Source organism: Dama dama, chromosome 14, assembly GCF_033118175.1.
Source record: "Dama dama isolate Ldn47 chromosome 14, ASM3311817v1, whole genome shotgun sequence".
NCBI lineage: Eukaryota > Metazoa > Chordata > Mammalia > Artiodactyla > Cervidae > Dama > Dama dama.
Window position 1 is genome coordinate 62,100,915 of NC_083694.1, and position 26,493 is coordinate 62,127,407.

Genomic DNA, 26,493 nt, shown 5'->3' on the forward strand with positions numbered 1-26,493 from the left:
CGCTTGCCATCTTCACCCCATGGACATCATGGCCCCTAACTGAGGAGGCAGTGCAATGTTGGGCTAAAGAACAAGCTCTGATTTGAATTCTGGTTCCTTAGTCTCATCTCTGAGCCTGTTCTTTCATCTACAAAAAGAGGAGATACCTATCCTCAGAGGTCTGTTTTCCTAAATGAGGTAATGCATGCAACCTACTTTTAGTAGAGCACCTGAAGCACCTGACTTAGTAAGTGTTTGACACCATTACTATCTATTATGACCGTTACTACCATGAGGGTCTACAATCCTGACAAGCTAAGAACTCGGGATGCCTGCAATGAGCTCCAGAAGAGGGTCACTGTCATTACACAGGTTGTGTCCATTTTTCAGTCTAAATCAAGGTTGCACAAGTAGATGTTATTTAGATCTCAGGTCCATTAAAAGTAAGTCTTCCTTTACCTGGCTGTTTAATCTTTTTGTTTGATAATATTTTATAGTGCTTTCTCATCTGATCTGATACTTCACTAAAAATTCTAATTTGGGGACTTCCCTGGTGGTCCAGAGGTTAAGAATCTGCCTGCGAATGTAGGGTTGCTCCTTGGTCTGGGAAGATCCCACATGGCAAGGAACAACTAAATCGATGCACCCCCAACTACTAAGCCAATGCTCTAGTGTCCAGGAGCCGCAACTAATGAGCTGTTTTCCCCGTAACTACTGAAGCCCAAGCGCTTAAAAGTCTGCACTCTGCAGTAAGAGAAGGCACGGCAATGAGAAGTCTGTGCCCCGTAACAAAGAGTAGCCCTGACTCGCCGCAACTAAAGTAGAGAAAACTCATGCACAGCAATGAAGACCTAGCACAGCCAAAAGGGAATAAAAATTTTAAAAATTCTAATTTAGGCATAAAACATAAGAGTCTGACTAAAATTTAAGTAAAATTTAGGGTAAGCCTTGAGTATAGTACAATATAAAACCTGATTTTAAATTGAGCGCTTTTCTTTCTCAGTCTCAAAGTCCATGTAAATTCTGAAGCCACAAATGCGAATGCACAAAGACCTGTATCACTTCTGGGAGACACAACTGTTCTACTCACTCCGCGCACACACACATCTTTTTAATATAATTATTCTTTCAAAGTCTATCTCCTGAGAATTGCTCCCAAGAATAGTACCTACACTATCTGTTTCAAAGAAGAATAAAATTGAGAAGAGTTTTGTCCATAATTAGCTAAAAATTCATTCTAACAGCTCCATTAGTTGACGGGTTTCTTAAGCTCCTAACTGATAACAAAGAACAAATTCAGGTCTCTTCCTTTCCCCCTTTAATTTGTTCAGTATCTTTCTCGCTGTAGATTTCATGGTAATGTTGACTTTAGTGTAAATTTAAAGTTTTAGTGTTTGATTTCATTACAATCAATAGAAACTAGACGTCTAGAATTATGAACAAGAGTTTAAATTGAAAGATCAAACTCTGACAACAGAAGTTCTACTTAACATATTATGGTAAGACCAAAATAAAAACAACAAGGTTGCATCCTGTCCCAAGTGATATGTCCTCTAATATTTTCAAATAAAGAAACCACAAATCAAAAAATGATCACAGAGTAAATTAGAAATATTAAATACTTGTATTGATAAAATGTACAACATTCCTTCTAAATGTAGGAAAAACTTTCAAACTAATTTCTTTTAATTCTTCTGTTTAAATAGATATTAATAGGTACCTTAGATATCCAATCTAAGCCCTTCTGAAGTGAAAACAGGGATCCAGAGAAGCTAAATAATTTGGCCAACATCACATATTAATATTATACGATCACTTCCTGGTACTCCCTGCCACAAGGAGCAAGAACTCAGGTTACACCAGTACTCTTAAGTGTGGTCTGCTGACCAACAGCACCACCAAGTGGCAGTTTGCTAGAAAAACATCGCTTTGGGCCTGCCTTCAGTCTACTCCATCACAATCTGCATTTTATTTTAGCGAGATCCCCAGGTGATATGTAGCAAACAAGTTTAAAAAGCACTGCATCATTACACGTGGTTCTCAAACTTTAGCATATATTAGAATCATCTGGAAGCTTATTAAAAAAAAAAAAAAAAACACTCCTGGGCATTATTCCCAGACTTTCTGATTCAACAGGCCTGGGATGAGGCGCTACAATCTGCATCTCTAACGAGTTGCCAGGTGATGCTGATGCTGGTGGTGCTGGAATCATACTTTGAGAACCAATGCCAAAGTGGTTTAATTTCAAAGCGGAATAGAACCTATTCATAATAATGGCTGCTCAATGAGAGACCAGTAGATTTCTAAATATAGGGAAGTTATGCAGCCTAGAAATACATTTTCTCCTTCATTTCCGATAAAAAAAATTTTAAAACACATAGAATATCTGAGGTCGAGGTTCATAAAAATCACTAAGAGCTTAGAGAGAGATGATGGAGAGCTTCCACTATATAAGGATAAAGCCAAGATGACAGAATGAGAAACAAATGTACATCCACCTATGGTCTTTCCTAATACACAGCTTCTGCCCCTCACTCACTCCCCCGTATCAAGACACCTCAAGATACATGAGGTGTATCATCCAGCTATACTTATAAATAAATAACACCACTTAGCTTCTTCCAGGGTGGCAATTTGTGTCTCCTGGGATACCTATTTATCTTTTTCTCTTCTCCTATCATAGCAGAACACATAGGACTACTAAACCAAAAATAAGGTACACAATAGTCTCTTACAGTCATTATAATGTGGTTCACACATTCCTTTTATTTCTGAAAAATGAAATCACAACTTTCAAAACTCTGATACAGCTAAAAAGGTCTGAACAATCATGGACTTCTCAACAAAAAATATCTCAACTATGGCTAAATTTTATAAACAAAAAGAAGTTTTAGAGAAATACATAATAATGCTGGGTCCCACTTCAGGAAAATTAAATCAGAATAACTTGGGAGAGAAGGATATTTTTTTAAACTTTGTAAGTAATATTCCTAAGGTGCTGATATAGTTGAGAGTCTCTGATTAAAAAAGAAAAGAAAAAGAGAAAAGAATCACCCAGTGAAATAAAAATGTAGAAACAGTACTGGGAAGAAAAGCCAGGCTCTGAAAAGTTTCTGCCACCACAAAGATTTTTTGTTGTGTTTTTTAAAATATTAATCAATACTTTAGACATTAACTCAACTTTGAGAATTATGCCTTAAGGAAAATTCTGAAACAAGCCTATTTTTAAACCATAAATGATCTGAGAGTAAAAAGCTAGAAAGATACTACATTCAGAAATCATGACAGCTGGAACTGAGCCATTCCCCTCTGCCATCACAAACCACACCCAACGAGAATTAATTTAAATAACTTTGCCTCCCATCAGGTTTAAAAGGAGTGCAAGTAGTGATCACTTGGTATTAAAAATCACTTTTGAGAAAGAAGTAAATTTTTAATGGACCTAATATATAAAAATTTCAATTTAACAATTTCAGTATCATTGCAGCATGTCTTTCTGGAACAAGAATATCAAGAGCATTTTTTAGAATTACTTTCTTCCAATAGCTTCAACCTACTTGTCCAAAAGGAAACAACTTTTCTGATTAAGGGGCCATCATGTAAGCTAACATACCTATAAATTTTAAGTATCTCCATGATTCTACATAATTTCACTTGACATTCACATGACATTATCAACTCAACAGTATGAAAGATTTATTTTGAAGCAAAGAATCAAATTATCTTAAATTCTGAAAGCTTCTATTTCAGACTTACAGTACTACAATTATATTCATAGTACTTAAGCACACATAAAATTTATAAAATAATTTAAGAAGAATCAAACCTACCACAAGAGTGTCCAAAGAATCAATCAGTGTCAGGGAAAACCTATGAAACAAGAATAGTGAGATGCAAAACATTAGAATTCTGAATATTTGTATCCATGAACATATAAGACATTATCTGCATCCTACTGACTGACTGGCAGTTTCCATTATTTCATTAACTAGCACTTTCATGCATCTACAGCACCATGTAACCTATAAAACACTAAAAGAACCTGAAAAGCCTTAACACCACATTTACATTAGGCATAACTACAAATCTTTCAAAGTGAACAGAAATATTCATTAGCTCTTTTAAAAGCAAATAAAAAATACCAACGCATCAACACCTTTTAAGTGTCAACAACTATATACATTCTAAAAGTCACATTCATCTTAACGACTCAACTTTTCACTGATCTAAGAGGTAAACTGATTAATATTGCACAAAAGATAACAGAAAGGAATAAAGGAATTTAATGTAATACTTAAAGCAGTCTTTGAAATTTAACCAATTCCCAGATACACAATTACACACTGCCTCTAAGATGCCTTAAGACTTGAGAACTTTGAGATGCCATGTTATACCCTTTAATACTCACTTTCCCAAGGCATCATCAACATCACCCCGACTTGGCTCCTGGCCTCTAACCCGACCTCTGCAGGTCAAAGGCATGAGTTCATCCGCTGGGTAAGCATGTTCCTGCAAGGAAAGTCTTTAGTGAGTCACTAAGGAAAGTAAGAGGAAAGTGCACATCTTTTAGAGAACATAACTTTTCAGTTTTTTTAACAAAAATTAATCAAAAGTTTTACTATTCTTACAGTCCATGAAACCTTAAAAGAAAACTTTTTAGCTACAAATATGTACTTGTAAAATACAAGACAATATTTCCTTAAAACTCTAATAACAATCCGTTTCCCCTCCACCCAATTTCACTTCCCAGAGAGATAACTGCTGTTAGAACTGGCATTTATCATTCCAGACCTATCCACACACATAGAAATACATGCACATACATCATTTAAACATTTCATTTACAAATAGGTACTCATACCATATGCACACACTGTCCTAAAATGTGTTCACTTAAATCACTGTGGGGTTTTTCATGCTGCAATTCTACAGATGTATTTTATTCTTTTTAATAACTGCATAGTGATAGTTTAATATTAACTAATATTATTGAGTACTTATGTTCTAAGCACTGTTCTATATATTTTAGTTTATTTATCACATTAAACAAATTCCATTATTTCTGTTTTATAGATGAGAAAACTGAGGGCCAGAGAAATTAAGTAAGCCTATGTCATGCAACCAGTAAATGATGGATCCAAAAATGCAAACGTGGCAACCTGATTCCAGAGCCCACACACTTCATAGGACCTGCTCCTTACGTTATTTCAAAGTATGGGTACTGATGGACATGTAGGTTGAACTCAATTTTTTGCTGTATAAACAATGCTTCAATAAACAGCTATATGTCCATATCTCTTGTACATATGCTTGTATTCTATGGATTAAATCTCTAAAACCAGACCCACTGGGTCAAAGATATGGGTATTTCATTTTTTCTGTGCTGTGTTTATCCAACTGATCAGTCATATCCAACTCTTTTCGACCCCATGGACTGTAGCCCACCAGGCTCCTCTGTCCGTGGGGATTCTCCAGGCAAGAATACTGGAGTGCGTTGCCATGCCCTCCTCCATGGGCTCTTCCCAACCCAGGGACTGAACCAGGGCACCCACACTGCAGGCAGATTCTTTACCGTCTGAGCCACCAGGGAAGGCAAAGAACAACAGAGTGGGTAGCCTCTCCCTCTTCCGGGGGATCTTCCCAACCCAGGAAACCATACTGGGGTCTCCTGCATTGCAGGCAGATTCTTTATCAGCTGAGGTACCAGGGAAGCCCCTTCATATATGCTAGCTACTATATCAAACTGAAGACAAAGATATACAATCTTAACAACACTCTCAGGCAATGGTGAACAGTTCACATTTTGCCAATGTCCTGGATAAAAAATGGTATCTCAAGTTTCATTACAAACGAGGATAAATATCTTTTTGCATTCAGTTCAGTCACTCAGTCGTGTCCGATTCTTTGTGACCCCATGAATCTCAGCATGCCAGGCCTCCCTGTGTATCACAAACTCCCGGAGATTACTCAAACTCATGTCCATCGAGTTGGTGATGCCATCCAGCCATCTCATCCTCTGTCGTCCCCTTCTCCTCCTGCCCCCAATCCCTCCCAGCATCAGGGTCTTTTCCAATGAGTCAACTCTTCGCATGAGGTGGCCAAAGTATTGGGAGTTTCAGCTTCAGCATCAGTCCTTCCAATGAACACCCAGGACTGATCTCCTTTAGGATGGATTGGTTGGATCTCCTTGCAGTCCAAGGGACTCTCAAGAGTCTTCTCCAACACCACAGTTCAAAAGCATCAATTCTTCAGCGCTCAGCTTTCTTCACAGTCCAACTCTCACATCCATACATGACCACTGGAAAAACCATAGCCTTGATGAGACGGACCTTTGTTGGCAAAGTAATGTCTCTGCTTTTTAATATGCTGTCTAGGTTGGTCATAACTTTCCTTCCAAGGAGTAAGTGTCTTTTAATTTCATGGCTGCAGTCACCATCTGCAGTGATTTTGGAGCCCCAAAAAATAAATTCTGACACTGTTGCCCCATCTATTTCCCATGAAGTGATGGGACCAGATGCCATGATCTTAGTTTTCTGAATGTTGAGTTTTAAGCCAACTTTGTCACTCTCCTCTTTCACCTTCATCAAGAGGCTCTTTAGTTCCTCTTCACTTTCTGCCATAAGAGTGGTATCATCTGCATATCTGAGGTTATCAATATTTTTCCCGGCAATCTTGATTCCAGCTCGTGCTTCATCCAGCCCAGCGTTTCTCACAATGTGCGTGTAAGTTAAGTAAGTAGGGTGACAATATACAGCCTTGACGTACTCCTTTTCCTATTTGGAACCAGTCTGTTGTTCCATATCCAGTTCTAACTGTTGCTTCCTGACCTGCATACAGGTTTCTCAAGAGGCAGGTCAGGTGGTCTGGTATTCCCATCTCTTTCAGAATTTTCCACAGTTTATTGTGACCCACACAGTCAAAGGCTTTGACATAGTCAATAAAGCAGAAGTAGATGTTTTTCTGGAACTCTCTTGCTTTTCGATGATCCAGCGGATGTTGGCAATTTGATCTCTGGTTCTTCTGCCTTTTCTAAAACCAGCTTCAACATTTGGAAGTTCACGGTTCTCGTACTGCTGAAGCCTGGCTTGGAGAATTTTGAGCATTACTTTACTAGCATGTGAGATGAGTGCAATTGTGCAGTAGTTTGAGCATTCTTTGGCATTGCCTTTCTTTGGGATTGGAATGAAAACTGAGCTTTTCCAGTCCTGTGGCCACTGCTGAGTTTTCCAAATTTGCTGGCATACTGAGTGCCGCACATTCACAGCATCATCTTATAGGATTTGAAATAGTTCCACTGGAATTCCATCACCTCCACTAGCTGTGTTTGCAGTGATGCTTCCTAAGGCCCACTTGACTTCACATTCCAGGATGTCTGGCTCTAGGTGAGTGATCACACCACTGTGATTATCTGGGTCGTGAAGATCTTTTTTGTACAGTTCTTCTGTGTATTCTTGCCACCTCTTCTTAATATCTTCTGCTTCTGTTAGGTCCATACCATTTCTGTCCTTTATCGAACCCACCTTTGCATGAAATGTTCCTTTGGTATCTCTAATTTTCTTGCAGAGATCTCTAGTCTTTCTCATTCTTGCATTTCCCATTCTTTCCCATTTTTGCATTAGCCACTGCTATTTCTTTTTAGAAATGTCTATTTATACCCTTTGTTTATTTTCCATTGGTTGTCTGACTCCTTATACATTGTTATGTAAACATTTTTTCTCCTATCTTTCCTTTGGCTTTCAACTTTGTTTACAGTACCTTTTACTTTAATCTTTAAATACGTAGTTAAATCTATTAGTCTCTTCATGGTTTCTAAATTTGGGGCATGGTTAACAAGGCTATCTTGGGTCTCTGAAAACTGCACTCTTATAATTTTATTTTTTATACGTCTAGATATTTACTCCATCTGGAATCTAATTTTGCTTATGATGTGAAGTGGGAATGTACTTGTATTTTCTCTCCCAAGCAGCCAATTTCCTAAATACCACTTTTTAAACAATTCATCCTTTCCCTAACTGCTTGAAATATAGCTTATAAAGTGTCTACATGAACACACGTTTGTATAGCCTCTACTTTGTTCTACAGACCTAGTTCCTACTCCTATTGCCCTACAGACCTATTTGTTTTACAAACCTACTTCCTGCTTCAAAACCATTGTGTTAATCAATCAGTCTTTGCAACACGCCTTGCTACTTGGTTAAGCAATTCACTCCCCTCATTATTTTGTTCTAAATTTTCTTAATAAGTTTTTCAAGTTTACTCTTCTGGATAACTTTAAAATTTCCTTAAAATTCCATTGAAATTTTAATTGAAAGAGTCTAAATTGGGGAGAATTGATATTTTTTGACCAACTGAATCTTCTCATCTAGGACTACTTTATCAATATACTAGCTCAAATCTTCTTTTATGAATTCAGTTTCCACCACAGGTCTCATATATTTCTTAATATTAATAGGTACTTTTTACTGAAATAGGTTGATGTACAAATTATGTTAGTTTCGGGTGTACAACACAATGACTCAACTAATAGGCATTTTATAGCTTGGCATATTTATAGCTTGAGTAGATTGTTTTTTTGATAAACAACCATGACAGCGTATGTCTAGTCTAAATGATAATGAAGCACACACAAGAATCCTCCCTCTTGTCTACTACACAGTGAAATGTTGTATAATTTTTTAAAATTATTTTTAATACATAGCTAAGCTTGAAAATAAGAAATTTTCCAATACCAAAACTGAACAGTGGAGTGAGAAGATGAAGCTGCATTGACCACAACATGGGCATTAGGAATAAAGACAGGCTTTAAAGGGAAAAATGTTAACACCCAAAGTGTCGGGAGATGTTGTTGGCCCTCCATGCATGGCCATAGCCAATGAAGTAGGTTCTTTAAGTTGAATAGCTGCGTTAATGAAATTGGACTAGAACATCTCCAATTACTTGGCTGTACATCTTAGAAAAGGAGAGAAACAAGAAAAGCCTGCTAAACTTTATATTCTCTTTAACCAGGGGACTGTCCCTAAAAGAGTCCCCCAAAATTAATAAAATGTGACTATAAGAACATTTAGAAGCTAGAATCACTGTATTACATATTTCAATATTAGATAATACTTACTGACTACCTGACAAGGATAGCAGGATTAATATACTCACCCTTTTCCCTAATTCAACTTGGGATTTTTGTCAATTATATTGTTACAAATAGTTTTCACTTTGCCTGTTTTCACTAAACACACACAAATTGAGATTCACAATTTAAACTTTCAGCAACATGGTTCAAATTCCAAGTACCACTGTATTTTTAAATAATCGCACAGAATGCAAACTGAAGTGCCCAGTTCTTCCATCCACAAATCACTAGGTAAATACCAGATGCTTCCTGTGATCAGCGATCAATCACATCACTTCTTTCAAGGTGGAACTAGTGATTGATCACTGTGTATTTTTTAGTTCAGACAGCAAGCATGAAGTTACATGTCTCCTTGTCACCTAGTGACAATCCTACATGACAGTTTGACAGTTTATAGAAATAATCAGAAGAGGAAATTAACCAATGAGGATGAAAGCTCACAAAGAAATGAAAAGTGGAAACACTGAAAGTGAAATTCACATTGAACATAAAAGATATAACAGAAGAAACAGCTGACCATGGAATGTTGATACTGCTGTCACTGAAGCATTATCTAGATATGCAGTCAGAGGAATTCAGTAAAGACCAAATTATCCACGTAGATGAAAAAAGTGGTTGTGGCATAATAATGCCTGCAGAAATTTCATGACACAGAGGGAAAAGGATAAAATTTTTGAAGTGGGTCCAAACTTTAAATTTCTGTATCTATCACACCAGGTATAGCACAGATTTATGTCGTATCTTAAGTCATACAACAAGAAGAAGGCAAGCAAGGCTAGTCCTATTCTAACTTCCCTTAGTGAGGTTTTTACAAAGAAATAATACTTCAATTCCAAAATCTCTAATATTTTGAATAACAGTACACTAAATATTAGTTTTAGCTATTTCAAAAATTTCTCTGTACATTTATAACTATCAGAAAGTTTTAAATGCTTTGACAAAGATTTTTTTAAAGGTTCATAACATTTATAGTCTGGTCTGGAATCATAATTTCCCCAGTTGCTAGTGTTAGAATTCTACTTAACTGGAGTCAACGCACACCACTTTTCTTTGGCGTCTCCATTCCTGAGTTTTATCTCTTGAGTGCCTGGACTTTGTCCTCAGGTAAGTTATTTTCGTTTACTTTAAAATAGCGTCATCAGTACTGTTATTTCTGGGTTAGGCTGGCTCTTGTCTTACACTTCAAGAACAATCTGAATGATTATAAAATGCCTGAAACATATTTTCTCTCCTTTAGAAGTTTGAAAATACTATTCCGCTCTTCTTGCATTCATGAAATATCACCATGGCAAAGTTTCTAAGACTACTCTGATCCTTTGTACCTTGAATATGACTTGTTCCTCGTATACCTGTATGCCCATATGATTCTTCATTCTAAAAATTCAGCAAAAATATTCCTGACTCCCAATGTCCAACTCTATCCTCCTGCCTCTCACTTAACTCAGTTATCTAGATTCCAAACTCATTACCATGTTTACAGCAAAAAAAAAAAAAAAAGGGGGGGGGGGGTCAGGAACACTACACAGATGGTCACACAAAAGGAAAGACCAAAACAAAAAAATTAGACTAAATACAAAAAGACTTGCAGCCTGCAATCCTTCAGGTTATTTTAAAAACTTCAGTGTTCTACAATGATTCATTTCCTGAGGAAAGGATTCCAGGTAACAAATGCTTTGATATAATTAGAATCCACATGCAGCTACCAAATTCTAAATTCAACATTTTATAATTTTAATATTATATATATATTTTAGTAAAATTCCTAATTACTTTTGCATGTGGCTTTGAGATGTCAAGTTTCTCTAACTACTTTTTCAGTTCATTTCAACAGAACCATGATTTACCAGAATGCACAATATTTTTAATGCTATAAAGCATTTAAATATAAAACTATAAAGTTTTATATTTAACACGTATAAAAAACACTTAGAAGTAACTCAAGTAACATTTTTTAAAACTTGCTTATGTATTTTGAAAGATACTATATATCATTCAAATGTTAACTTGATTGTAAAGAGCTCTTCGTAAATGGTTGCTTAGAAAGCTTAATAATACTATTTTTAGGGTTTTGCAAAACACCTACACAATCACCTTTATCTGAAATTAAATATGAAACTCAAACCCTAAGCTTATCCAGGTAAGAAAAATATTATTAGCAACTGAAAACCAGAATAATCAAATAAGAGAGCTTTGAACCAGGTGTAAAACTACTTTATGTCCCCCTGTTTCAACATTAAGGACAGAAACGAAACCACAACCTTTTCTTTCGGTTAACCACAACGCAAACTACAGTTGGTTTGCATAATTTCAGAGCAACACACATGCGCGCTCAGACACCCAGTCATGTCCGGCTCTTTGCCACCCTGCCGGGCTCCTCTGTCCAGAGGACTCTCCAGGCAAGAACACTGGAGTGGGCTGCTATGCCCTCCGCCAGGGGATCTTCCCAACCCAGGGATCAAACCCAGGTCTCCCCAATTGCAGGCGGATTCTTTACCACCTGAGCCACCAGGGAATCATAAAGCAAACTACAGTTGATTTGCATAATTTCACAGCAGTGCATACATGGCAAATAAACAGCATACATGCATTACACATCAAACATTCTGGCTAACTGAGGTTACCGTAATTCTTTCTCTTCAAAGTATTGCCAGAACAAAGGATAAGAATTCTCATACTTTCAAAAACAGCCAGAAAAAAGAAAACTTTAAAAATTATCACTAAAAATAAAACTCAGGCGATAAAAGTCCTATATCAATTAAGTATTGATAGAACATGTGCTTAGCTAAAAGCAAGAGCAAAAGCATAAAACAAAACACAGTAGACTCTCCACATCAAATTCTAAATTTACTAGCATTTTGATACAACAGCTTCAAAACACCTCAATCAGGGACTTCCTTTGTGGCTCAGTGGTAAAGAATCCACCTGTCAACGCAGGAGGCATGTGTTCAATCCCTGATCTGGGAAAGATCCCACATCCCACAGAGCAATTCAGCCTGTAGGCCACCACTATCGAGCTAGAGCCCGGAAATGACAACTACTGAAGCCCTCGAGCCCTAGAGCCTGTGCTCCACAACAAGAGCAGCCGCTGCAGTGAGAAGCCTGAGCACCACAACGAGAGTGTAGCCCCTGCTCTTCACAACTAGAGACGCCCGAGCAGCAACAAAGACCCAGTGCAGTGAAAAAATAAACAAACACAAAATTTTAACACACTCAAATCAGGACTTCTCTGCTGGTCGAGTGGTTGAGAATCTGCCTGCCAATGCAGGGGACGTGGGTTCGATCCCTGCTCTGGGGAGATTCCACATGCCTCAGGACAACTAAGGCCATGCGCCACAACTACTAAGCCCATGTGCTGCAACTACGGAGCCCGTGCCCTAGAGCCTGTGCTCTGCAACAAGAGAAGCCACCAGAATGAGAAGCCCTCAGACTGAAATGAAGACTAGCCCCACTCACTGCAACCAGAGACAGCCTGCACAGCAACAAAGACCCCGCACAGCCATAAATAAATACATAATTTAAAAAAAAACCCCTCAAATCAAAGCAGCATCCAAAACTGACTTTTCCATAAAGCCCATTCCAAAAACTAGCCAAAGGGAAGAGACTTTATTCTACTAAAACCAACAATAAGACAGAAGTACTGTTTACTTATAATAGTGAGCTACTGAAGACACCAAATCTATTTAATTCCCCATAAAATTATATACATTTTAAATGTTTTATTACAGATCCTTAGTGTTAAACACCTCACCTCCCTTCTTGAAGCAGGTAAGATATTCCTTCCTAAAACAAAAACTAAATGATATCTAATAAACTATTATATACAGATAGCACATGCTAGTTACTGACTGAACTTACATAATTTTTCAGTTCTCTTTTCACCCCAAATCAAATATTCCTTTTCCCTTTTGTTCACTACTTACATTAAGCCATGTTTCAGATGTTTAGGATTCCATTTATCTAAACTATTAAATTATTAATACTTCTACCCTTAACATATAGTCCTTTGACTACTATATTTTATGAAATGTTTCTCAGCACTGAGGAGAAAAAAGTAACAAAACTGCAATTATCTGATAAGATTTTAAATTAAGCACACAGCAGAATGCTGGCAAGCTTTAGAAGTCTGTACTCAAGAACAAAAGTTTCCAAATTCGTCAATATGTTAATCAATTTGGTTTGATCAATGATAAAATGAACTTATGAAATAATATTACATGGAATAAATGATAATAAATAATAATGTAATAAAGTCCTGCTACCAACAGATATTTTTAGCAAGATTATTATCAATAATGCAGGAAAAGTATTTGACAAAATTTAATAAATACCCTGTGATGATGAAAATTCTCAGCAAGCTAAAAATAGAAAGGAACTGAATATAGAGCATCTATTAAAAACCCACAGCTAATATCATACTTAACAGGGAAAGGCTAACTGCTTTTGTCACAAGATTAGGAGTGAGACAAGGATCTCACACTTCTTTTCAACATCATACAAGAAGTCCTAGCTACTGCTCTCAGAAAAAATAAAAGGTACATAGTTTGGAGGAAGAAGGAAAAATCTTTTTTTGCAGATCACATGACCGACCATGTAGGAAACCTTACAGAATTTACCAAAAAAGCTACTAGAAATCATATGTGAATTTAGCAAGGATCTCAAGTTATCAGAAAAAGCTGTATTTCTGTATGACATTAATGGACAACTGGGAATTAAAATTTGAAAGACTATAATTTACAAGAGCATTAAAAATATGAAATACTTATGAATAAATTTAACAAGAAATGTGCAAGACTTGTACACTGCCAAGTACAAAACACTGCTAACATTAAGAACTAAATAAATGTACAGAGACACAATCTTGATGGATTAAAAGACTTGATACTATTAAGAAGTCAAACTCTCCAAACTGATGTATAGATTTCAACATAATCCCAATCAGTATCTCCATAGGCTATTTTTTTTTTTAGAAATTGACAACATGATTCTGAAATTCACATGGAAATGCAAAATATCTAAAATATTCAAAACAATTTTGAAAAAGAACAAAGCTGAAAGACTTATACTGCCTGACTTCAGGACTTAATATCACTTAATTCAAGACTGATACGGATGGACTAATAGATATTTAGATCAGTGGGAAAAAAGATACAGAGTCTAGAATGGACCCAATCATATACAGTTAACTGATTTTACAAAGGTGCTAAAGTAATTCCATGGGACAAGGATACTCCTTTCAACAAACCATGCTAGAATAATTGGATATCCACAAAGAAAAAAATATAAACAAAGCTTTACCTCATACCATATATACAAACATTAACTCAGAATGAGTTATAATAGATCTCACTGAAAAAGCTAAAATCATTAAAACACCTAGAAGAAAACAGGAAAATCTTTGTAACTCTGGGCTAGGCAAATAATTTTTTAGGTAGGGTATAAAAGACATAAGTCATAAAAGAAAAAGAATAAATTGGACTTGGTCACAAGTTAAAACATTTATACTTCAAAAGACATTAAGAAAATTAAAAGGCAAAGTACAGACAGGAAGAAAATATCTGTAAAACATACATATGATAAAGGACTAATATCCAGAATATAATATATCTCTTATGACTCAGTTATAACAGGACAAATGACCTGATTTTAAAATAGCAAGAGATTTGAACAGATGTTTCACCAAAAAAAGATATACTAAGCACATGGAAAGATTTTCAACATCATTAGTCATCAGGAAAAATAAAACTAAAATCACAACAAAATACCACTACACACCCACTAAAATAGCTAAAATTAAAAAGACTGAAAATATCAAGTGTTGGAGAAGATGTGGAGTAACTAAAACTCTTAAATTGCTCATGAGGAATGCAATATGTTACAGCCACTTTAGAAAAGTCTGGCAGTTTCTTATAAAAAGTTAAATTTACCCTTCCCATATGATCCAGCAATCCCATTCCTAAGTATGAAAATGAATGTCCACATAAAAATCTGCCTTCTCAAATTCACAGCAGTCTTTTAATAAGATCCAAAGACTAGAAACATTGGAAATATTTATCAACTGGTGAATGGTGTTTTACCAAATCAACAAATACTACTGAGCAATAAGTAGGAACTATAATATCTCCAACAACATGGACAAATCTCAAAAGCATCACACTACGTGAACCAAAATACTACATACATATTCTAAGATGCCACTAATACGGAGTTCTAGAAAAGGGAAAACTAGTGGCAAAGACCAGATCACAATGGTTGCTAGAGGTCAGAGGTGGAGAAAAGGAACTGACTGCACAGGAGCATGGGAAAGCTTCTAGGGGGAAATGGAAATGTTCTGTGTCATAAACGTGGTGGTAATTAAACAACTGGGTACAACTGTACAACACAGAACCATGCATTTGAAATCGGAAATTCTTTTCTCTGTAAATTCTACCTAAATATATAGGAAGATGTGGTTCTACTGAGTCAAAATCCTACACAGAGTATCACAGTATGATTTAAGAAACAAAACAAACAAAAAAACCGACGAGAAGACACTACAGAATTTAAGTCACTTTGGCAGTTTTTTAGAATGTTCTAAAAGTAGAGGTCAAGGAACAATGATTAATAAAAGGTAGTCCTACAATCGTTTACACATAAAAATTGCACATACACATGTATTTGTATCTTCCCTACTCCTGATCCTTAATACCACTTTTAAACTTATTTATTTATAGAATTACTTTTTGATTAAGAAACTATCAAAAAGAAACATTAAGTACAGTTTCAAATGAAAATATGAAAAAGTTCTAAAGATGGATGGTGACATTTGCACAACAATGTGAACATAATTAATGCCATACACTTAAAAAGGGTTTAAATGGTAAAATTTTATGTATAATTTTACCACAACGAAAAATGTTTTTTAAAAATCAGGAAAAAATAATTCTAAGAAAACTTACACAAATCTGGAAATCCACACAAAAGTTACATTTTAAAAGTTCCTTTTGTTTAAAGGATAAATACAGATTTTTCTTTGAACTGTGCACTCAGGAAGATGAAGTAAAGTGAAGTCGCTTAGTCATGTCTGACTCTTTGCGATCCCATGGACTGTAGCCTACCAGGCTCCTCCATCCATGGGATATTCCAGTCAAGAGTACTGGAGTGGGATGCTATTTCCTTCTCCAGAAGATCTTCCTAACCTAGGGACTGAACCTGGGTCTCCCGCATTGTAGGCAGATGCTTTACCGTCTGAGTCATCAGGGCAGCCTGTGCACTCACGAAAGCAAGCTTAAAAGTGAATAGGTATGATGCTTCTAGCTAAAGGAAACTGTGCTACTGTGCTTACCAACTCTTTCAGAATTTATTTATAATGTTTAGGTCTCTACCAAGGTAGTTTCTACTTACAATAATTGATAACGGAGTTATCTATAGTCAACAGGAAAAACATTAGAAGACAGAGATCATCAGATCAGGGAGCTCAGATCCAAAACAATTCTGTATTTGGTGGCCTAAATAAATACATGTATTTTGTCATCTAATTTAGTCTGCAGACTGGCCTCAGGACAGATACTAAAAACAAGCTAACAGAAGCCCTAAAGTGGCTGTGGTCTAAGGTTAAATAAGGTCACGCAAAAACTGCCAAATAACACATCTAATTTCATTTTATTTGGGGAAAAAAGAAAGTCATCTGTGCAATTCACTGTGGATAAACCAGTCTGATTGAGACTAGAGATGTCAAGTACATTCGTTATCAGTTCAGTTCAGTTGCTCAGTCGTGTCCGACTCTTTGCGACCCCATGAACTGCAGCATGCCAGGCCTCCCTGTCCATCACCAACTCCCGGAGTTTACTCAAACCATGTCCATCGAGTTGGTGATGCCATCCAGCCATCTCATCCTCTGTCGTCCCCTTCTCCTCCTGCCCCCAATCCCTCCCAGCATCAGGGTCTTTTCCAATGAGTCAACTCTTCGCATGAAGTGGCCAAAGTATTGGGAGTTTCAGCTTCATCATCAGTCCTTCCAATGAACACCCAGGACTGATCTCCTTTAGGATGGACTAGTTGGATCTCCTTGCAGTCCAAGGGACTCTCAAGAGTCTTCTCCAACACCACAGTTCAAAAGCATCAATTCTTTGGTGCTCCGCTTTCTTCACAGTCCAACTCTCACATCCATGCATGACCACTGGAAAAACCATAGCCTTGATGAGACAAACCTTTGTTGGCAAAGTAATGTCTCTGCTTTTTAATATCCTATCTAGGTTGGTCATAATTTTCCTTCCAAGGATTAAGCGTCTTTTAATTTCATGGCTGTAATCACCACCTGCAGGGGTTCTGGAGTCCAGAAAAATAAAATCTGACACTGTTTCCCCATCTATTTCCCATGAAGTGGTAGGACTGGATGCCATGATCTCAGTTTTCTGAATGTTGAGCTTTAAGCCAACTTTGTCACTCTCCTCTTTCACCTTCATCAAGAGGCTTTTTAGTTATAGTTGTTGGTATTTATGCTATTGTGTGCTTAGTCGCTCAGTTGTGTCCTACTTTGTGACCACACGGACTGCAGCCCACCAGGCTTCTCTGTCCATGGAATTCTCCAGCCAAGAATACTGGAGGGGGTTGCCACTTCCTTTTCCAGACAGCCCCAAATAATATTCTTAGTTGAGAGAATGCACATGTTCTAAGCCTCTCGAGTCGTGTCTCTTTTTGACCTTATGGACTGTAGCCTGCCAGGCTCCTCTCTGTCCACAGGATTCTCAAGGCAAGAATACTGGAATGGGCTGCCATGCCCTCCTTCACAGGATCTTCTCAACCGAGGGATCAAACCCAGGTGTCCTGCATTGTGGATTCTTTACCATCTGGGTCACCAGGGAAGTCCAAGAATACTGGAGTAGGTAGCCTATCCCTGCTCCAAGGGATCGTCCTGAGTCAGGAAACTGAACCAGGGTCTTCTGCGTTGCAGAAGATTCTTTACCAGCTGAGCTACCAATTGATAAAATCAGAAAATTCTTGGATGTAACACCAAGAGATGGCAAAGATTTAGTAATCTACCTAAGGCTGGCAGGGCATTGTTATTGAAAAATAGCATTACTAGAACCTGGGGAATCATAAAGAAAAACAAAGTTCAAAGACGGCATGCCTCAAACAGGACAGAATGAGTGTGTCTGAAGAAAGCTCTGTGTACCATCTAGGGAAGGAGTTCTGAGTTAAAGCCTAGATAAATTTTAGGAGGGCCATTTCAGTCTCAGGTAGACAATGACTCGGCTAGCAGCCGTGATGATAGCAGCAGTAGCTGGCAGCAGTAAACACACAGTGCTTCCTATCTGCTGGACACAAATTCCAAGTACTTTAATAATGTTAACTTGCTTAATCTTTAAAACACTGTGAGGCAGGCAAACCATTTTAGAGAGATGAAGAAATAGGTTCAGGGAGATGAGGTAACTTTCCCTTGTAACCCAGCTGGTAGGTGGCAGAGCTACCGCAGGGTGTCCTCCTCCATTTCCAGAGTTTTTGCTTTCAATATTATTTTGCTTGTCTTTGGAAAATAACATTGTTTTCCCAGAACCAAGAAAGTTAAAAGAATTGCTGTAATTGTGTACTAGACTGGAGAGTAATATTTTTAAAATCTAGTAAGAAATGAAAAGTTTTCAACATTTATTAAAAGCCATTTTAGCACAGAAAGGGCTTCCCTGGTGGCTCAGAGGGTAAAGCGTCTGCCTGCAATAAGGGAGATCTGGGTTCAATCTCTGAGTTGGGAAGATCCCCTGGAGAAGGAAATGGCAACCCACTCCAGTACTCTTGCTTGGAAAATTCCATGGATGGAGGAGCCTCGTAGGCTACAGTCCATGGGGTCACAAAGAGTCAGACATGACTGAGCAACTTCACTTAGCACAGAAGGCAACTGACTACAGCAAACAGATTTGTACACCCCCAAATTTACCATTAACGTATACTTTTGATAACATTTATTACACAATTTCTGATTTTAAAAGGTAAAGATATATCACAATAATCAAATGCAAAAAAAAATCACTTGATTATACCTTCATAAGAATTCAAGTCAGTGCTTTCAAGAACAAAAAAACCATTAATGTAGCAGGTATGATGCTAGCTGGGCTTCCCTGGTAGCCCTGCCTGCAATGCAACAGACCTGAGTTTGATCCCTGGGTTGGGAAAATCCTTAGAGAAGAGAATGGCTACCCACTCAAGTATTTCTGCCTGGAGAATTCCACAGACAGAGGAGGCTGGCGTGCTACAGTCCATAGGGTCGCAAAGAGTCAGACACAACTAAGCGACTAACATTTTCACTTCATTTTTTCATGATGCTAGTTAAATATAGGACATATAGAAGATGAATTTATTAAAAAGTAAAGAAAATGGCCCTGTGATCTCAAAAATCTTATACTCTACAATAATCCTTTGTACTCATCCCCATTTTTCACAGGAAGACACTGCTCAAGGGGGTTAAATGAGCTGTTTAAGGTCCAAGCTAAATAACTGACATAGGATTTGAACTCAAAGCCATCTAACTCCAATATCTATATATACTTTTACTCTATAACAAGCTAGTAGTGTTTCTGAGTATAGGAACTAGAAAAAAATTGCAACTGACTTCATATAACAAGTCCAGGGTACCTGGTCTCTGTTTAACATTCTAGAACTGTTTCACGTTAGCTGAGAACCTGAAAAGGGGAAGTGTGAATTCTAGACTAAACCTTGGGTTACAAACGTCACACAGTTTGAGCCCAGCACAAGTACACTGCCAGAGTCACTCATGTCGTAAAAGAGTTGAACGTTTTAAAATACATATTGCAGCGGACTGCAGATGGGTGTGACGCCACTGGAAAAATGGAGGGCAGGGGGTGTTAATTCCAAGAGTTTCTGGTCTTTGGAAATGAAATCCCTCTCCTTTAGATCTTGCAGGCAGATGACTGTAATAAAAGTTACCCAGTTAGGGTCCATAAATAAGAACTGGACCAGGAAGTCTTCTGAGGGCTGCCATTGGTAGCTGCTCTGTCAGAAACTCATTTCTACAGTAGGAAAAAATGTACTGATACAACTTTCAGCTGTTTACCTAATAAGGAACAAAATGTTAAAGATACTGTGCTTCACAAAAGAAGACCCTATTCACAGTGAGATGTATTGAATTAATCCAGCTGTATAACATCTTATTCAACTTTGGAACCAAAAGCATGCCTTTACGACATGGCTTTGGTTTGAAGGTGTAACCTAGATCCACTTGGCCACCCCAAAACTATTAGCTTAGAGAAAATTATGCTTTGCCCAAACTGAATTAACCAGGGATAAATGATTTTGAAAGAAATGTTAAGGGAATGGCCGAGTCTTGAGAAATGAATTCAAAACTGTGTTTTCAACATGGTTAAAAACACACAGAACTTCATCACCATTATATCCTAAAAACATTTAAGAACTCAGTATGTACTCTTAAAAGCTGTACAATACAGAAGGGAATAAGAATTATCAAATGTAAGACAAGCTTAAAAAATTTTTTTAATGTATAAAAGCGTATGTACTTACATGTTCATAAAGATAATGTAAACAAATGAAGATATTTGGGTAACAGAAAAATGGATTCAGAATCAGTTGAAAAACACAGCAGAATCAATTAAACTTAGTTCTTTGCCGAACTTTCCCCAACTACATTTACAGGCCTTAATCATAGAAGATATGTTGACATAACAATTACTTCATAAGAAGTAATTCTCAGAATAATCTGACTAACCTTATCAAAATTACACAAATTTACTGGTAAAATTATCTTTCGACCTCTAAAATTTGCTGGCTAGTTATCTTTTAAAATTATGATTCTTTTTTTTTTGCATATTAAGATCATTTTACTGGCGGGGGGCAAGAGGTCACTGGGGTGGGGGGGCAGCTACAAATGCCCTTCCCCATCTCCTAGCTCTGTACTATTTAATTAAAATTAAAATTTCAATTGTGGTAGAAATCATGGAACATAAACTTTACCATTTTTAAGTGTAAGTTTAGCAACATTAAGTATATTCACTATTGTGCAATAGGTCTCCAGAACATGTTTTGCTTTGCAAAACTAAACTTGTTATTTCATCTCAAGTGAGCACTAAGGCATTTTAAAATAATATGGACCAGCATATCTAGAAAGCAAAATATATTCAAATCAAGGCCCACTGTGAGGATATCATTTGGACAGAAAGTAGGTGACGGTGTGATGCTCTTAAAGCAATGGTTTTCTTCATAAAGTGAATAAAGTAATTTTGTAAATACTTTTTTGTTAAGAGAAGCATTTCCCTTAAGGCAAAGATAACATTTTACTCATGTTTATATTTACCATATCTAACTATACAAACTATTTAATACACACCATTGATAGCATCAAAAGAAACTATTTAAATACAGTTTCATAATCTAATTAAATTTATTCTTACCTATTCAATATATTGGTTTTCTAAGAACCACTATCAGGAACACCCTGTTACCCTATGTTCACACTATTTTTTAAAACTTCCTTTAAAAATGAATTTTTAAAGGAAATTAAATTTATTAATTCAAGTTGTAAAATTCCCAGTTGACTGTGCTCACATAATAATCAGCTGACATAAATGGTATATAAAGGTAAGTTTTCTACTTACCATATAGTTGCCATAAGCATGATCAAACATTTCCAGTACTTGATTCCTATTAAAAGAGCAGAAATGGGAAAAAGTTAAATATATTCTACTTAATGTCTTTCAAAAAGTTAATGCTCCTTCATAAACATATACAAACAAAAAAACAAAAGAAATATTTAGTTAGGAAGGAACATAAAGATAATCAGGAAATAGACCAGTGTTAGCAGACAAGCTTTCATGAATCACACATAGCTAGGCCAAACTTTCACTATTCCAGAAATTCATATAAAATTCATCTTATCCTCTTTCCTAAAAAAACTGTTGAAGGATGCATGCCATGCAGAGAGAAGAAAATCTGACCATGAAAAACAGTTACCTTGTAACAAAATTACTTAATATAAATGTCTCGAAAGGGGAAAACAATAAAGAGCCCCCAAAGAAATAATTATTGTTAACATTTATTGCTTATACTAAACATTCGACCAAAAAAAAAAAAGAGGTGGGAACGTGTATTACTATAAAATAACAATACCCTATCAAGCCTCTGCCTTTCCCCTTAAATAAGATCACTAGTGCCTAGTTTAACATATAATTGTTAATATGTTGGTCACATTTCCAAAAGCTATATTTTATGATTCTACTGTGTCCCTTTTGTTCCTTTAAAAAACTGTCAAAAGTCAATAAACAGTATTCATTCCTGAAGTAAGAAAACTAATCCTTAAAAAGAGATTTGTGTATTTGGCGAACTCTGTTTCTCAAAACTCCAAAATGACTGTTTAAGGTGGAGATTTCCGACCCCCACACCAGATTTTGCCTTTGTCATTCACAACCTGGTTAATTATGTAGGCTGTCCCCTAATAAGCAGGAAATACACTGGCAGTTTTGGCTCTCAGAGCATGACAGAACTGCTCAGAAACTCATTTCACTGACATATAACAGGACAAACCACGGCACTGTCAGAATATTGGATAAGCAATAATGATATTTACTTTGTAATATTTAATATATGCTGGTCACTGTTTTAAACGCCTTCCATATATTAACTCATTTAATTATTACAACAATCCTTATGTAATGGTATTACTATATTACAGATGTGGAACATGAGAAACCAAGAAGTTAAGTGACTTAGACAAGGTCATCCTGCCTTGACTGAAAATGGCAAGGCCAGGAGTCAACTCCCTGTGTTGTTTGTTCAGTCACTCAGTCATGTCCAACTCTGCAACCCCATGGACTGCAGCACGCCAGGCTTCCCTGTCCTTCACCATCTCCCAGGATTTGCTCAAACTCAAGTCCATTGAGTCAGTGATACTATCCAACCATCTCATCCTCTGTCTGTCCCCTTCCCCTCCTGCCTTCAATCTTTCCCAGCATCAGGGTCTTTTCCAATGAGTCAGTTCTTCACATCAGGTGGCCCAAGTATTGGAGCTTCAGCTTCAGGATCAGTCCTTCCAATGAATATTCAGGACTGATCTCCTTTAGGATGAACTGGTTGGTCCCGTGCAGTCCAAGGGACTCTCAAGAGTCTTCTCCAACACCACAGTTCAAAAGCATCAATTCTTCGGCGTTCAGCCTTCTTTTAGTTCAACTCTCACATCCATACATGATTACTGGAAAAACCATAGCCTTGACTAGATGGACCTTTGTTGGCAAAGTAATGTCTCAGCTTTTTAATACACTGTCTAGATTGGTCATAACTTTTCTTCCAAGGAGAAAACATCTTTTAACTTCATGGCTGCAGTCATGGTCTGCAGTGATTTTGGAGCCCAACAAAATAAAGTCTGTCACTGTTTCCATTGTTTCCCCATCTATTTGCCATGAAGTGATGGGACCGCATGCCATGATCTCTGTTTTTTGAATATTGAGCTTTAACCCACCTTTTCTACTTTCCTCTTTCATCTTCATCAAGAGGCTCTTTAATTCCTCTTCCCTTTCTGCCATAAGCATGGTGTCATCTGCATATCTGAGGTATTTGCCATTTCTCCCAGCAATCTTCATTCCAACCTGTGCCTCATCCAGCCCAGCATTTCCCATGATGTACTCTGCATAGAAGTTAAATAAGCAGGGTGACAATATACAGCCTTGACGTACTCCTTTCCCAATCTGGAACATGGAAACAAGTCCACTGTTTCATGTCCAGTTCTAACTGTTGTTTCTTGACCTGCATACAGATTTCTCAGGAGGCAGGTAAGGTGGTCTCGTATTCCCATCTCCTGAAGAATTTTCCACAGCTTGTTGTCATCCACACAGTCAAAGGTTTTAGCATAATCAATGAAACAGAAGAAAATTTTTTCTGGAATTCTCTTGCTTTTTCTATGATCCAACAGGATGTTGGCAATTTGACTGTGGTTCCTCTGCCTTTCTAAATCCAGCTTGAACATCTGGGAGTTTTCGATTCACATGCTGTTGAAGTCTAGCTTGGAGAATTTTGGACATTATTTTGCTACTATATGAAGTGAGTGTAATTGGGCAGTAGCTTGAACATTCTTTGGCTTTGCCCTTTGTTGGGACTGGAATGAAAATTGACCTTTTTCAGTCCTGTGGCCACTGCTGAGTTTTCCAAATTTGCTGACATACTGAGTGCAGCACTTTCACAGCATCATCTTTTAGGATTTGAAAGAGTTCAGGAGTAACTCCATTACCTACACTAGCTTTGCCCGTAGTGATGCTTCCTAAGGCCCACTTGACTTCGCACTCCAAAATGTCTGGCTCTAAGTGAGTGATTACACCATTGTGGCTATCTGGGTCATTAAGATATTTTTATATTATTATATATTTCAAATTCTTTTTTTTTCTTCTGTGTATTCTTGCTACCTCTTTTTTTTTCTAGCCACCTCCTTTTTTTTTTATCTGTTTTTAATTTTTATTGGGGTATAGTTTATTTTTTTATTTATTTTTCCATTTATTTTTATTAGTTGGAGGCTAATTACTTTACAATATTGTGGTGGGTTTTGCCATACATTGACATGAATCAGCCATGGATTTACATGTGTTCCTCGTCCTGAACCCCCCTCCCACCTCCCTCCCCATCCCATCCCTCTGGGTCTTCCCAGTGCACCAGCCCTGAGCACTTGTCTCATGCGTCCAACCTGGGCTGGTGATCTGTTTCACCCTTGATAGTATACCTTGATAGTTTCAATGCCATTCTCTCAGAGCATCCCACCCTCGCCTTCTCCCACAGAGTCCCAAAGTCTGTTCTGTACATCTGTGTTTCTTTTTCTGTTTTGCATATAGGGTTATCGTTACCATCTTTTTAAATTCCATATATATGCGTTAGTATACTGTATTGGTCTTTTATCTTTCTGGCTTACTTCACTCTGTATAATGGGCTCCAGTTTCATCCATCTCATTAGAACTGCTTCAAATGAATTCTTTTTAATGGCTGAGTAATATTCCATTGTGTATATGTACCATAGCTTCCTTATCCATTCGTCTGCTGATGGGCATCTAGGTTGCTTCCATGTCCTGGCTATTATAAACAGTGCTGTGATGAACATTGGGATGCATGTGTCTCTTTGCCACCTCTTCCTAATAGCTTCTGCTTCTGTTAGGTCCATACTATTTCTGCCCTTTACTGTGCCCATCTTTGTATGAAATGTTCCCTTTGTATCTCTAATTTTCTTGAAGAGATCTCTAGTCTCTCCCATTCTATTGTTTTCCTCTGCTTCTCTGCACTGTTCACTTAGGAAGGCTTTCTTATCTCTCCCTACTATTTGGAACTCTGCATTCAGATGGGTACCTCTCTCCTTTTCTCCTTGCCTTTCCCTTCTCTTCTTTTCTCAGCTATTTGTAAGGCCTCCTTAGATAACCATTTTGCCTTTTTGCATTTCTTTTCTTGGGGATGGTTTTGATCACTGCCTCCTGTACATTGTTAGGAACCTCTCCATAGTTCTTCAGGCACTCTATCAGATTGAATCCCTATAGCAAGGCTCCTTTTCTACCTAGAGTTCTTACCCAGAGTAAGCAGAGCCTGAGGCACTGAACTGAATCCTGTGTCCTCAGGGCACATCCTAACTCTAAAATCCTGTCTCATCAACTGAAAAATGAGATTAATGCATCTACTTCAGTTGAAAGGATTACCCAAAATAATCCATGAAAGCATCAGATAAGTAACAAGGTCTCCATTTTTTAAGAGTAAGTACTGAAGTGGCTCAGTGGCAAGGAATCCATCTGCCAACACTGGATATGCAGGTTCCATCCCTGGGTAGGGAGGATCTTCTAGAGAAGGAAATGGCAACCCACTTCAGTATTCTTGCCTGGGAGATCCCTTGGACAGAGGAGCCTAGCAGGCTACAGTCCGTGGGGTCGCAAAACAGTTGGACAGGACTTAGCAACTAAAACAAACAACAACAAACACCAGACTTACTAAGTCAAAATCTGCAAGATTGAGACCAAGAAATCAGTCTTTCAATTAAACACTCTTAAATTTGCGGGAGTGAGGCTTATAGGAAAAACTACAAAAGTCAATGTTATGACGAGGCAAGGCCAAGTCTCCCGATAATTAACAAAAGAAAAACATTTTATCAGTAACAGTCTTGTATTAATCCTTACTATTATTCCCAAATATTCAATCATTAATGTCAAGAATTAAGAGTCTTAAAGAAAATGGCTGGATCTATTTTTCTTTTACCTCCTGTTGTATTGCAACTGGCATTGTAAAAGCTGTAATCATGGATGATGAAATACTGGTAACAGTAAAGCCAGAAGACACAAAAGGACTAATTTCCAGAACCTGCTATAATAATCAGCAAAATCAAGTACACGCAACCTTATGAGCTGAACAAGCTAAGTCCTACCAACTTTTTATAAATA

The 26,493-nt window shown here is 37.3% G+C and overlaps 1 protein-coding gene across 2 annotated transcripts in view; it reads right to left on the reverse strand.

The window, feature by feature from the left end:
* EDEM3 (ER degradation enhancing alpha-mannosidase like protein 3) overlaps nucleotides 1-26,493 on the reverse strand; it is a 72,565-nt gene that overhangs the window by 42,356 nt on the left and 3,716 nt on the right. For both annotated transcript variants that reach the window (XM_061160923.1, XM_061160924.1), the window contains exons 2-4: nucleotides 21,703-21,748; nucleotides 4,388-4,488; nucleotides 3,810-3,849 (exon numbers count right to left, since the gene is read on the reverse strand). In XM_061160923.1, the coding sequence (XP_061016906.1) occupies nucleotides 3,810-3,849; nucleotides 4,388-4,488; nucleotides 21,703-21,748 (187 nt within the window). The remainder of the gene's footprint in view (nucleotides 1-3,809; nucleotides 3,850-4,387; nucleotides 4,489-21,702; nucleotides 21,749-26,493) is intronic.